Source organism: Radiomyces spectabilis (assembly GCF_025331425.1).
Source record: "Radiomyces spectabilis strain NRRL 2753 chromosome Unknown BYT42scaffold_4, whole genome shotgun sequence".
Lineage (NCBI taxonomy): Eukaryota > Fungi > Mucoromycota > Mucoromycetes > Mucorales > Radiomycetaceae > Radiomyces > Radiomyces spectabilis.
The window spans coordinates 191,920-206,583 of record NW_026251929.1 but is presented as its reverse complement, the minus strand read 5'-3'; the positions used below and the strand labels follow the sequence as shown (position 1 = coordinate 206,583).

The following is a 14,664-nucleotide window of genomic DNA, read 5'->3' as shown; positions in this document are numbered from 1 at the left end:
AGAAGTGGAACCCAGTAGAACTCGACGGAAAATGTGAGTCCGTACATACAGATGCCCACATGGTACCGTGATACTCATATGTATACAGACCACTTTTTATAAATTACTGTGGCCGATGCAACTTTAAATAGCGACACTGGCATCAATCAAGCGGTCAGTACCGTAAAACGCGTTTTCTTTGAGCAAAGAAATAAGGCAATGCATTTAAATTACAGTTCATTGCATCACAGTATGGTAAAACTGCAAGGTTGTTTTCTGCGTTTGTATAATACAATTTATATTGATATCCGTGAAACATGGGTTGAACAGCACTGTGACAGGCTACTGTAATTGTTACATGCTAAAAGAAGCTTGGAAAAAACTTTATTTCTGGATAATAACTGTGATGCCTGATCAGTGTGAGCAAGCTATAATTAAAAAGCGTTCCTTCATACAGTAAAGGGGGCTTTTATGCTCTTTAAAAAGATACACTTTCAGCACTATCGATAGGTGCGATTGTCGTTGTAAAAATGGATAAAGATGTGATAGAAGAGAGAGTATCATTGTATTCTCATAGAATATTCTAAAGTCTATCGTCTAGTTTTTTGTGAATAGGCTAATTATATTGCTGTGTATCTATTTTATCGAATTGACGCTAAGTTAGATTTTTTTGCACACCCTATTCATGACGCGGGTGGGCAATGTATTTTAACGCCACGGTGTTGAAAATGGTCGGAAAAACGTGAATGGTTAGAGAGTTTAAAATCCCGCGACGAGGATGCTTCCTGAAAAGATTGGGAAATTGATGGTCACGTCGTTTGGAAATCAAGAGGGTGGGTAGGGAAATCGGCCACTTGCGTTTAGTTGAATTTTTGCCTTTTTTTTTTCTTATTGCTACTTCTTGGCAATCTGGACGCCATCTTTCACCTATTGCCCACACCTTTCCTTATATCTTTTGTCGTCTTGTAAGCGACTTGCACTTGTTTCTTTTTTACTCTTGCTCTCTTTCTTTTTCTTTCTTTTCTTTTTGCGCCAGTGCAAAGCTCCTCCCTTTCTTTTTCTTTTGAATCCGCAAATCCCTTTCCCTTCATCTGGGTTTCTCCTCGTTGAAAGTTTTTTTTTTTTTTTACTCCTTTAATATCTCTTCCCATCAGATTGCCAACCATCACTTGAATCTCCATTTCCTCTTTTTTTTTCGACCTTACTAGAAAACCGTACCTCTCTATTTCTCTTTCCCTGAACCCGCTTTTTTTTTTGGTGACTCCTCTCCCGCTCTACCACCCAATTTTCTTACTTTTTTTCGCTGAACCAATTCGTGATTTGAAACACAAAAATATAATACAATGGGTCAGATCTTGTCTAGCTTCAATCTCCGCGCAAGCGATGCCATGGTGCCTGAATTGAATTTCGATATTGAAAGTAGGTTTCTATGGCCATCGTGTGGTCAAGTGGGGAAAAAGAAAAAAAAAAGGTGGATGCGGGTTAGCTAACTTGAACCTGCAGATGCGACTCCATCGACGGACGAACTGCAGCTGTACAATCAATTAACCGCACTGTTGGTGAAACCTGGTCCTGCGTTATTAGCCTCGCTTAAAAATTATACATCCGCCTCTGAACTTATTCGTGAAGCCATTGCAACACCCAATCCTGAAAATGAAAATCGAGCGTGGGATGCTGTCCTGCCAACCGTAGATGTACTTCGTGAATTTTACGACTATGCGGCCGATCTAAGTAAGCCTTAATCATTGGTGAACTCGTTATGCAACCTCTTATTTTTACTCATTTCATAATGGTGCTTGTTTGTTTTGTTGGTTTCTAGAGGAGAACATGCCACGACTCTTGAACGTACTGTGCCAAGGAGACGTTAATAAAAACCTCGAGAAGCATCAAGGACTCACCAAATTATTCGCTGATCTGCTTGATTTCGTGTTTGAATTCGATCATCTCAAGGTGGGCAACCCATGGGAGAGGGAACAAGAGAGAAGAGAGTCTCCGGCTTCATATACGTGGGATGCTAACAAGGCAGTGATAGATGCGACATCCGACATTGCAGAATGATTTTTCGTATTATCGACGAATGTTGCAACGCGGTCGTTACAGTTCACCGGGACGAATGTCGATGGACGAGAGTGTTTCGGATTTACGCAGTGCCATGGTAGAAGATGATCTCGCCAACCGTATATCACTATTTATCGCCTATCCTACACCCATGCTGAAATGTGTGATTGATACCACGACAAAATACGTCAAAGACAACAGATTGCAGAAAAGCGTGGCGGATTGTCTTAGCGCGCTTTGGTCAGCGTGCTTTCAAACAGTAAACAAGAAAAAGTAAGGGTTGGCAAGGTGATGGGAATTCCGTGAGCAACAGGAAACTCAATGTGTAGCATTGGTTTTAGATCCCAAGGTCCCGAGGTATCGGCATTTTGTCTCAAAGTCATGGTGATATCCATCATTCTCTATGATCACATCGACCCCAGCGGTGCCTTTTCAAAAAGCTCGCCCATTAATGTAAGTGGAAAAAGCGTCGTGGAACCCATCCCAGACATGGCAAAATGATTAATGTGAAAAATTCCTTTTCTTCACGAGTAGATCAAAAACTCTGTAAAAATGATCCAGGCGGTCAACATACTCGATATATCTAATGAATCCAGCGCGTCCAATCTGATGTCTGCGCTGAGATATAATTCCAAGCATCTAAACGATGATACAACTCCCAAAGGCGTGAAAAATATGGTGATGGCAGCCTAAGACGGGCTGCATTCAATGGATCATTCCCTAGCTAGCTTGTTCTTTCTAGTGCTCCCCCAATGAATCACTGTAGTCTTGCATCGTCGTCTATTCGAATCAGGAGAAGAAAAAAAAAGTGCCTACAAATTTAGTCCGTATAATAATATCTAACCTCTTATGTAATTCCCCATCGTCGGACGCTAATGATTCAACTAGTGTCGTTTTCGTCCAAATAATATTTCATTTCATTTTTTTGATCTGTTCGGCATGTTAGACAAATTACCTTTTTTTCTTTTTTCTTTGATCGTCATCCTTTTTTTGAGTTTTAGCCATGCTAACGCGATGACACGATATAAGCAGACAAATACACTCACCGACCGATTCCAGCCGCGACGATAAACATGTTTAAATGCAATCTCCCCCCTTTTCCCTCCTGTAGCATATTAAAATTAATCACTGGATGGACCAAAAGGTACTGCTTGTATGAAATGGATATTCAAGGGACCCCATCTTATGAGCTGATGGAGCATCCTGTTGTCGCCTACCTTGAAAGGCATAAACTAGCCAATCATCATTTGAACCAGCAATTACCACCTGTTGACACTATATCCTTATTTGGAGTGCTTTGCCATACGCCAGATTTATTCATCAAAGCATCATACGTAGTCAGTAGAGGCATTCGATTAGCTTGTACAGGTGCTTTAATTTTTTCTGAGAAGCAGATCGGATGATTCAGATCAATTGCGCGTGCTAGTTCGTTTTGCAATGATCTTCATCCATCCATCAAGCGATCGATAGACCATTTTGACATCAGACTTAAATTTTTCTGGTAAATTAAAAAAAAAATCCCTGTTTAAGCTTTGTTTTAATATGGGCTATCCTCTTTTTTCTCCTCATGTAAAGATGAGCTTGAAAAAGGAACCGATATTGAACTCAATTTATATTTTAGCTTGTGGTCCGTTTATTAGACTCGTACCATACTTCTTTTTAGATTTGTGCAACTCGATCTAGGAAATTGAATGATTTACATTTGACCGCCACAATGAGATTACGGAGTAACGCGAAGATCATGTGGATAGTATATCTTTGAATGCGATTTGCCGATCTTTATTAATACTATGAGCCTAAATCATATTTACTACCTAAACTGCGTTCACATAAAATATCGTGGTATTTTACTTCATGACTTCATGTCTCGTATGTCAAAACCATCTGTCTACAGAACCATGCCAACCATCACCTGGACCTTTTACATAGGAATATAGATAACTTAAATTAGCGATTAGACAGGGTTGAACAATAACGAAATTTCAAAGAGCTTTAGTGAGTTTTACTTGATAGTCAGTTTGTTGACTTTTTTTTTGAATCCCATGAATTGAAATGGACGGGTGTGAGATTTCTCTTGAGAAAGCATGATTATTCACGACACTATACCGTTGTCTCCTCATTTACCATTTATTCCGGATTGCCGCAGTTTTACTACAATCAAAACCATGAGTAGTGTTTACTTGCAATGGTACAAGATTTCCTATTGTAATCAGGAGAAGGCAAGCGCCTTGTTTGCCAATGGTTGTAAGCCTCTTTAGGTTGCAATGAGATTCCATGACGTATGTTGCGATACAAATGACTTGCGTAAGAAGGGGATACGAACCCTCTTCTATAATATCCAGTCTCATAACGGCGAATTGTAGTGAACAAATACAGCATTCAACCGTTGTTGGTACGAAATGTAAGAGAAAAGTGACAGTATGGTATAAGCGGACCAATTATAACGCTCCCTTTCATATCAATATCCATTGTAGCTGGTAACCATGGGCAACAATCGACTTACTGCAGCAGAATTTACCGTCATTATGGGCTACCTATAGCCCATCATCCGCACTCTAGTAAGAGTACTCGCTCGACAGGGCCAGTTAAATTGCTCAAAAAGGACGGGCTGAGAGATTTCATCAGTGACCATACTGGTTTCAAAGAACAACAGGAAACTGAACAGTGCGCCTAGTATCTGCATAATTTCGCGTCTACGTGTAGTGAATAACAGCAACGCCCCCGCTCGGAAGATACACATAAAGGACATAGTCAAGGCTACACAAGCAAACATGGCAGAGACAACACTGCAGAGCCTTAATGAATCGCGTTATGCACTAGACTAAGCGGGGATGACTAGTCCCACGGCGAGAATGGACGACGTAATTGTAGCTTCTTAATTCTTGGTAATACTGCCGGCGATTGACGCGTTTATAAAAGCTATCAAAGCAAAAGAAAACGATATAGACTTCAGCCCCTGTAAACCAAACTGGGTATCATTTTCCATATTACAGCTGCGATGGGATGGTAAATTGATCTGCAATAGAGACGTTGTCGAAGTGAAGGTCAATGAAGGTGTAACATATGCGTTGATGAAAATAGTAGTTTGGCTGATAAATACTGTCGAGAGTCTATATCAGAATAATGGCCATACGGTATTTCCAATTGCAATGCAGTATCACACAATAGAAACCGTAAACGGCAAGATCCCTTCAGCTGTTCGGCTGAGAACGACCTGTTTGCAGAGACAATATAGATAAATGATATTGAATAGACTTTTTCTTCAGCAAAGACATGTGTGATATGATAAGAACAATTTCAATGCTGACGCGTTTTTTTTTAATTGTGAGCGGTCTACGTGCTACTGAATAAATGGTGCGAATATTATGTTTGAAGCTGCTATCACCTAGATATGTCGGTTTACAATAGAAATGAAAGGCAATGCTACTATTGCAAAATGCACCCTTGTATTCTAATCAAAGCATGCATGTACAGCCATTTAATCGAACTGTTATGCCAGCCTAACAAAGCAACTCAAGCCTTTCATACTATTGTCTCTGAATTTATCTTAAACTTCTTTGTTCTGTAGAGCCAGGGGCATTGGCTTACATCATGCGGTGTGAACAGAGTTGGAGCCGGCAAAGCAGGGGACGGTAGGTCTCATTGTAAAGCCAAATAATCCTTTTTTCCCACAACAATCAGCAAATCTACTTGCATCAATCGGTGACTTTTTTTTTCGGAAAAAGGCCCCGTTGAGATCGATGTGGTCGTAAAAAATGATGAATCACCAGGATTTGACTCGAGTTGCCGATACCTCGAGATCTTGAGCTTCAAACCAATCATCTCTTTATTCTTTGCTCACTAATTCGATACTCTCAGAACCCTTACGTTTACCTGTTCAATTTCGTTGTCTTTCGCGTGCTTTGTCGTGGTATCAACCATATATTTCGACGGAGTAAAAGGAACAATCGTGATATACGGTTGGTAGCCAAGTGCCATTGCACAGATCCGATAAAGGGCAGTCAACCTTCATCATCAAGCATCTGACAAAGAACAATTATGCTTGATGACGTGGTCCGGCGATTGTCGGTGTTTCGAGCAAAGATAATGAAATTGCGCGCCAAAGAGCAAATCGGGGTGTGAATAAACCATGTCCAGTTTTTGGCGAATCTCTTCCCCGATTTCGCCCTTTCTTTGCTGAACTTTCACCTCGTGGTCAGTTCCTTTTGCTGTATTATCCGTTCGGACACTCCTTTTACCGTTATTCAAGTGAACAGAAGAAACAGCATACCGGTACGTTTCATGAGCACCACGGCATTTCGACCAATTTGAAAAGTGAAAGACGGGGGGAATGGGAGGGAGAAATGGAATGCTCTTATTCGTTTTGTCCCATGATGACGTTTTTTCACATTGCGAAATGGCCCGCTACATCTTTCGTTGTTTAACGAGAGCATCTGAATATACTAACGTCTTATATATCATTGTATATTCTCTTTGGCTCGTACATTTATGCTTCTTGGTCTCTTTGTTCATTCTTGCCTTGAACTCCTTTGAAAAAAAAACACCGTGAACTGTTTTTGGTGTTTCCTAACTTGCCGCCCGATGAAACAACGTGCTTTTTACATTTCCGCTCGTCATACATGGTGCAAAAATCTTTTTTTTCTTTTTGCGTTTTTTTATTATTTTACTTTTTTTTTCTCTCACTTCCTTATCTCACGTAATATCCAGTCGACAAAATGATGCTCTATAAGCTTGTTGTACTTGGAGATGGTGGTGTAGGAAAGGTAAAAGAATCGTCTCTCGGTTTCAATGCCACGGTTCACACTTCTTACTCACCTTGTTCAAAAAGACCGCACTCACGATTCAACTGTGTCTGAACCACTTTGTTGGTAAGTTCGCCACCCAAAAAAAGACCCAACGCTTGTTGCTATTTTACTCAACGGCTTAATTCTCTGTAGAGGTGCGTTTGATTTTTGCTTTTTTTTTTCTTTTTGGTTTACATCAATCAGACGTTGCGGTTTCTTGGAGACGACAAAAAAACACGAATGAATTCACCCTCCTTGCCTTCCCCCTCAAAATAGACATACGATCCCACCATCGAAGATTCATACCGTAAGCAGGTCGTCATCGATGATCAACCTTGCGTTTTGGAGGTCTTGGATACTGCCGGTCAAGGTAAAATAGAAAGAGAAAATGAGTTCTTTTTTTTGGGGGGGTTTCTAGTGGACCGTCTGTAATAATTCTTTGTTGTTGGATTTTCTTTGCAGAGGAATATACCGCTTTAAGAGATCAGTGGATCAGGTAATTGCCAATGCTGGCCATTACATGTTGGCATTTTTTGCTTTGGGTTTTATTTTGTAGGCATAAGGTATACTCATTGTTTTGCATTGCAGAGATGGCGAAGGGTTTTTATTAGTGTACTCGATTACGTCTCGTTCAACGTTTGAACGAGTGGAACGATTCCGCGACCAAATCTTCCGGGTGAAAGACGTGGACAAAGTACCCTTGATGCTTGTGGGCAACAAGTGCGATAAGGTGACGGAACGTGAAGTAACACGTGAAGAAGGCTACGCGATGGCCAAACGTATGGCCTGCGATTTCATCGAGACGTCTGCGAAAACATGCGTTAATGTCGAACGGTCATTCTACCAAGTTGTCAAAATCATTCGTGCTCAACGTGAAGGGTTAAGTCTGGGCCCGAAAAACAAGACCAAGAAAGAAAGAAAGCCTAAATGTTTGATTCTGTAATGCCATGTCACCCTAACCTTATCTATTCACCTTCTATCTCTCTTGCTTTTTTTTCTTTTTTTTCTTTATCATTTTTTTTGTTTTATCTACTTCTTTCTTTTCTTTTTTTTTCCCTTATTTTATATGCGCTTTGTCCTTACCAATCCATCAGTCATTTATTTTCTTTTTTTCTTTTTGGCTATGCAAGGCGCCTCACATTATCCTTTTCTTTATAGTCCTTCCCATAAAAACTAGATTCTTATTTTTTGTTTGATCGACCAAAAGCATAGCTCAAAAATCATTTAACAGTTCTTATTTTCCTTTCCCCTTTTGATCCCAAAAAAGGCTGTTCTTTTTTTGGCATAATTTGGAATCATTCTCACGTTGCGTCAAGCCAATGCAAAAAACCACATTTGTATTTTTTTTTCCTTTTCTACAGCGGCGCTCAATATGATACATCCAATGGCATGAATTCTCTGAACTCATGGATTCACATAAAAAAGATTTGCAATTTTTCAAGCGGGGTTGTTGTGCGGAGCTGTCCTTTTTGCGTCATTTTTTTTTTGGTCGATCAACACCCGCTCGAGACGCGAAAGGGACATTTGATCCGCTGAGATTGTGGCGAAATGAAAAAGAACAATTCCATTACGTTTAAAAAAAAAAAAGAGAATCAGTGTGTGTGTCTCACCAAGTGAGTGGATTATCAAGAGTTCTCTATACCTTGGAAGGTGTCATGTCCGCTTTCATTATAATGACACAACAATGTCCCACAAACAATAGATGAGAAATGCGCTCAAATTGTTACAATGCACATCTTGTATCGAATTCTGGGAAAAGTAAAAAGTGATCTGCCCATGCGGTCATCCAATCAGGTAAATAATGAGACTTATATAGACGTGAAAATCAGTAGCTATTCCCGTCACAGGCAAACGTAAAACGAATGAATGAGAAGCGATCTACAGTAATCAAAGCAAAGACAAGAAAGAAAAACTGTCAGATTGATCAGACTAAACCAATTATGAAAGTAGTATGAGCAAACATGTTATCTGGTGCAGATCATCGGCTTTGTTTGTTTTTGTTTATATTCATTTCAGAGCAACTTTACAGCGTTGCTTCCTTTATGGGAGGCCTGGTTTTTTTTATGGTTACAAGTTTAGCATCTCCTGGACCTCCTTTCGACTCATCCATTAAATTGGACTGTGCATGACAACAAACGCTTCAAATATATGTTCCAGACAATCCTTTCTCTTGGCATGCAAAGTGATGATGGGTTCAAGGGGCGGAAACATTTGTATTCCAGCAATCACTGGATCGGAGAAATGTCGGCTTCTTGAATGGGTTAGCGTTATTGGATTACTCGACAGGCAATCATTTCAAAAGTATTATTTATGACAGTTGGTGCAGATCCACATTACGTCTGTGGTCTGCAAAGCATTGATTTTGGTGGGACCATGTTATATCAACCACCGTCGTCGCAGTGTATACTTTACCAGGCCATCGGCATTACAAAGATTTGGCTGAAAAATGACTTTCATATGACTTTATGCCAAACTTTGTAGGTAGAGTAATAATTGAGGGCAAAAAGAGTGATCCAAGCCGTTCTGTGAACCTCATTATGATGTAGTGGCACGAAGACGGGCTTGGCATGGAGAATACGTGGTCTGTGAAGGTTTAAAGTTTTTTGATTTGGCTATTTTTCCAATCCCCGCCACTGGCCTGTACGTACAGTACAATTGTCTTGGTAATTTTTTTTTTTTGTTCATCCTTGTTTTCCCTTTGAAGCCAAAAAGAACATAGAAGTAAACACTCCATCATGGGAAAAGCACAAAGTAAACTGAGTCCCGAGCAGCTGAGCGATCTTCAAAAGTGCACTTATTGTAAGTTTTTCCTTTTAAAAAACGTCCATCTGCCCTCACTTAGCTTGTGTTGACGTTTCTAATCCCCGGTTCGTAGTTGACAAGAAAGAATTACAGCAATGGTATGACAGTTCCACTTTGGCCTTCAAATAAAAATGACCCCCATCCAACTTATCATGGTACAGGTACAAGGGATTCCTGAAGGACTGTCCATCAGGACAACTCGACAAGACAGAATTCCAAAAGATTTATAAGCAATTCTTCCCATTTGGCGATCCATCACGCTTTGCAGATTATGTCTTCAATGTCTTTGATGGCGACAAAAACGGTACCATCGATTTCAAAGAGTTCATCTGCGCATTATCCATCACAAGTCGCGGACGAGTCGACGAGAAATTATATTGTAAGTAAAGAATGAGGAGACACCGCCCAACTGTGTGTATTTGTATATGTGTGTTGTGCGTGCGTGCGTAGAATGTATATGGTAACTAACGGCTCATCATTTGCTTTTAGGGGCATTTCAAGTAAGTCAAGTGACGCCAAGGTGTCCTGAGATGAGCCTTCCTTTTAACAGGATTATGGCAGCTGTATGATATCGACAACGATGGCTACATTACGTATGAGGAGATGCTTCGTATAGTGGAAGCGATCTACAAAATGGTGGGCAGTATGGTCAAGTTACCACCGGATGAAGCAACGCCCGAAATGCGTGTCAACAAATTATTTGACATGATGGATTTGGTAAGTCATCCAGGAGAATCCCTAAAACCGCTGTTCCATAGGTTTTTGATATAATCCTCATGCGATCAATCTTTAGGACAAGGACGGAAGGTTAAGCATGGATGAATTCAAAGAAGGTTCGAAAAAGGACCCAAGCATTGTTCAGGCATTGAATTTGTATGATGGTCTTGTATAACAGTAATATCCCAATGTCTTTATTTTTTTTTTTCCTTTTATCCATTCCCTCCCTCCACAGACAAACTATCCAGTCGTTCAAAACACAAATATAAATACTACAGAGTTTTTGACACTCAACATCTAGCCATGCTCAGCATATACCTTTCGTGTTCGCCCTTGGAAGAAAAAAACCAATTTTCTGGGGTGTTCATCGATTAAGTTTAAAAAGTGTTGGTTTATTTTTACAACACAAAATTGAACGCAGGTCTCGATTAAGGAACTCCGCTCCAGTCAGCTCAATGAACAATCGGAAGAAAGGAAACCACGGCAGAAAACACAGAAAAAGGTAGAGAAAATGAAAGAGACTTGGGGAGCTATAGAGGTCACCTTTGAGGAGATGGTTGCGTTCGGTCATGCTAGAGAGGTTGGAAAGGCGCCTCGTCCCTTTTGCTGTTGAATTGGTCAGGGCGCCGTACAACTACCTCAAAAGCGGTACTATGAACTGCTTCGAGGGCTTTTAGCTGGGTGTTTAGCATAGCGAGCCCGTACTTCAGCTTGGAATAAAATGAGCGAAAAGATGGCTGGTGAACTGCCAACCCATAAGGACTGAGGCCGATGTGGCGGCGGATTCGCATACGCTTCGAGGCGGAAGCAGTGTTGTGCTCTACCAACAATTTGCCGTCGAAAGAATTCCGTTGGTTGATTGATATCTCAAGGTAGGCCAGTGGAAGCGTTGCTTTGTATAACTGAGTTCACCTTGCGGTACGAGATAGACATTACCTTCAGTCTTGAAGGAGGGAATTCTCCTCGACGATCGGTGCGAGTGGCATGGCTGTTGCCTAAGGGCCACGTTTCGTGACTTTGAGTCCTGTGATGCAGTTTTCTGCGTTGCTAGGTTCGTTCCCAGGCGCTTGACTTCCTGATACATAGTTTCGTGGCAGTGGAGCCGTTCCCGCTGGGTGCGGAGTTCGGTGAGCTGCATTAGACGGAGCGAATCCGGTGTGAGCCTAAGAGTTTGCATGCATTCCATGGGTCGTACAAGAAGACCGATGTAGCAACAGAAAAAAAGGAATTGGCCGCACCTGGAGCGGCAGCAGGGAAAGATGCTGAAGTAAAAGGACTTGCATAGTGAAGGCATTGATGTTTCTCGTACAATTGGGGCAGCGGAGCTTCCGGTTGCCAGGCGGTTTACCGTGTCTTTGTTCATTCCCTAATATCAAAGATCAACTGTCTCGCAGGAGAGATTAGGACAGTTCGAGAGTCTTGCCATTTGCCTCAGCATTGAAGCTGTCGATGGCTTCCTGGATCAGTACCTGAAACGAGTCGAGGGTAGTCCTAATGGATATTGGGAGATGGATTAACAATGGATGCTGCTGTGTTTAGTTGGCGGTTTACCCACTATCTATATAGGAAACTTGTACTTTGTGAAAGAGCTTTCAACAGAACTGAAAGATAACAACACCAAGGTTTTTATCAGAAAAGATTACATTCCATTAATCATAAGAAACATGAGAGAAAAGATAAATATTTTGCACGGCGGTAATCTCGGGTTGGGGGTGTAAAAGATATTATGCCCGCACAATTCTTTTCCATACTGCTTCACGTCGACCTGTTGACCCAGTAGATTTTCTTTTCCCATCATATTTTCTATCGTCGGCCGATGTTCTCGAGAATCGTGACTCAGCCGGTGAAACTGGGGTCGATGATGAGGAATCCGGTTCAGTGATTAAACTGCGAGATGAGAGCGGACCACTATCGCGATATCTATTGTTCATACTGGTGATTGACGAAAAGCTGATGGTCTTCTCGGGAGATTGTGGTGAGCTTACTGGACTTGCCCACAGATCATCGTTCGTAATTTGATTGCCGGTATCTACGGTCAGCATTGTCCTTTTATTGAGCGCGTCGGTCAATTCGAAGCGTGATTCCAGTGAATGTTTATCGGATACTTCCAGCATTGCGCTGTACTGTTCAATAAAGAGCTTTGACCTTTCAGTGGGGACATGTCCTTTGATTGACACACTGACAGGAGCATCCACTGTTTTGACATGCCGTTCAATACTGGCTCGGCGTTTCCATTGTCGACGTCGCGTAGGCCAAAAGCCCTTTTGCGAATGTGAGCTAAACGATGTCCACAGCAAGGTCCCATACTCCCAACCGTCGGTGCTCCAATCATCGTCGGTCCAGACCCAGGTCCACGTCTTCTGCCACCGGCGTTGGGGATGGCTAGAACTTTCAACAACCATCACTGAGGGTGGAGGTAGGACAAACTTGGAGCATGGTGGTACTGGTTGTTTCGCCTCGTCTGACCATGCGGATCGTTCGAATGGAAGAGTGCCCGTCGTCCATTTGCCAAACGGTTGACGTCGCTAAATCCTCCGTGTTACTGCTTCACGCAAACGTAAAAATTCTTTTGAGTCATACTTCAATGATGCGTACCTGATTTTCATACACAACAAATTCAAAGTCCTGGTCGTTGATCGATCGATCTGAATGGCCGTTGCTCTGGATGGATTGCTGATAAGCAAGTGCCCTTTGCATCAAAGGATATTGGCTGGAAACCGTTGACTCAGCAACGGGTCCAATGAACAGTGCATCCACCACATCTCGAAACATCAAACCAGCAAAATGGGCTCGAACCTTAACTATCATTGGATGGCGCCATAAAATGATGGAAATACCCAACATTTGGAAAATGTGATGCGCGTCAAGAAGCTGATGCAGAGCGATCCATGCGAGATAGCTGTAAACCAGTTTGACAAAATTACGTCTCGCTGTTTCTGGTTGAACAAGCCAGTCGAATTGGGCCATGATACTACCTAGCGCACGGTCAGCCATGTCCATCAGGGCAACTGTGCTATGTGTCAATGGCTCGTTGGAACGAACAAGGGAAGACTTGCTCCCGAATTGGGTGGCCATCCGTAGTAGGCCAACAAGCGGAAGCACGTAGATAAATAGGAACCGTCCATATGCACATGCCAAGCACCACATCGCCATTAGGCTCAATGAGCGCAAATCGTCTGATTGCCCCATCCTTGACATGCAAACTTGTCGACGCCATCGCAATAGTGTTGATACAAAATAGACAAAATAGGAAAAGTCACAGCTATCAACCGTTTCATTGTGTTTGCACTGTTTCATGATAAAGCGTTTTTTGGTCGAAATACAAAACAAACAGGTTCACAGAGGACGCATGGGTAAAATGATACGAAATGGCGAGCCTTTCTTTTTATTTGTGCGACAGAACCCAGACCCTAAAGATTATGCGATCCATTTGGGGAAAACACGCATCAACAAAAAGAAACAATGGAGTACGGTTTTATTTACCACCGAGCGCATTGCATTTTATCATGCGATTCTATTCAAAGCAATGATTGGAATCGACGAGGACCACCGTAGAATGAACATCACACTTGGCACTTTGCTTGTCAGTGGTTTTTCTGTATCATCCTATTTCTCATGACTCAGATTTTATCAGGCAAAGTAGGTAATATAGCACGCAGGGTACTTGGACAGTTCGATATCAATGTTTATTGACATGCTGATTCGACAAGCTTTTGCCATTACGTAAGTGAACCAAGGCAATCAAAAGTGATCCCCTTGAGATCATAATCAACTTGCAAGAGCAGCAGTGATAACACCCCTTCCCGAACTAGGAGATACCCTTTCAGGGCATCTGTTGTCTTTGAAAAGCTTGAAGTTGGATAGTCGATACTTTTTCACAAGTTACGACTGCAGGAAACTGCGTTGTTTTGTCCCCCTTGTTGATTCTGTCATACTGAAGGAAAACAAACAAACAAAAAACTTACTTAAACACTGGATGGCCACTGACTTGTTCAGCGCCAAGCAAAAATAATGAACAAATTCTGGAATTGAACCGATGTCGTTGGAAGTAGATGCAAGGGACATGGTCCTTGTACCGCGCATCTGGACCCTTTTTTTTTTCTCGATACATCTCTATTTTTCTATTTTGAACCACTTTACGTTGAGTTGGCCTCAAAGGGTGACTCTTGGCTTTCCTGAAACTTGCTCCATGTCTGTGCACCCATGCAGCTCATGCATTATGTGATGCACTTGGTGGTCAAAGAAAAAACAACCATACTGACGAGGCCATGAGACAAAGCACAGAGTTGAAATGTCAACGAAATCAACAGCCACTCATCATGAT

General features: G+C 41.8%; 4 protein-coding genes across 4 annotated transcripts; 3 read left to right on the top strand and 1 right to left on the bottom strand.

The window, feature by feature from the left end:
- The first annotated feature begins 866 nt into the window (after nt 1-866).
- BYT42DRAFT_511694 (uncharacterized protein) lies at nt 867-2,950 on the top strand. Its single transcript, XM_051565161.1, has 6 exons — nt 867-1,398; nt 1,483-1,710; nt 1,799-1,929; nt 2,012-2,310; nt 2,379-2,490; nt 2,572-2,950. The coding sequence occupies exons 1-6, from the start codon at nt 1,323-1,325 to the stop codon at nt 2,728-2,730; spliced, it is 1,005 nt and encodes a 334-aa protein (XP_051424952.1). The 5' UTR covers nt 867-1,322; the 3' UTR covers nt 2,731-2,950.
- A 3,802-nt stretch (nt 2,951-6,752) lies between these two features.
- On the top strand, nt 6,753-7,764 carry BYT42DRAFT_544191 (small GTPase superfamily; the record flags this gene model as incomplete). The annotated part of the gene is made up of 6 exons (XM_051565743.1): nt 6,753-6,800; nt 6,866-6,905; nt 6,975-6,976; nt 7,098-7,191; nt 7,284-7,317; nt 7,410-7,764. 6 exons carry the CDS (start codon nt 6,753-6,755, stop codon nt 7,762-7,764), a joined length of 573 nt encoding a protein of 190 aa, XP_051424951.1.
- A 1,648-nt stretch (nt 7,765-9,412) lies between these two features.
- Nucleotides 9,413-10,651, top strand: BYT42DRAFT_561922 (calcium-binding protein NCS-1). Its single transcript, XM_051567412.1, has 6 exons — nt 9,413-9,620; nt 9,697-9,721; nt 9,785-10,002; nt 10,113-10,123; nt 10,185-10,340; nt 10,417-10,651. Exons 1-6 carry the CDS (start codon nt 9,557-9,559, stop codon nt 10,513-10,515), a joined length of 573 nt encoding a protein of 190 aa, XP_051424950.1. The 5' UTR covers nt 9,413-9,556; the 3' UTR covers nt 10,516-10,651.
- A 1,089-nt stretch (nt 10,652-11,740) lies between these two features.
- Nucleotides 11,741-13,307, bottom strand: BYT42DRAFT_544189 (uncharacterized protein; the record flags this gene model as incomplete). Its single annotated transcript, XM_051565742.1, has 3 exons — nt 11,741-11,831; nt 12,486-12,865; nt 12,936-13,307. 3 exons carry the CDS (start codon nt 13,305-13,307, stop codon nt 11,741-11,743), a joined length of 843 nt encoding a protein of 280 aa, XP_051424949.1.
- Nucleotides 13,308-14,664: the final 1,357 nt, after the last annotated feature.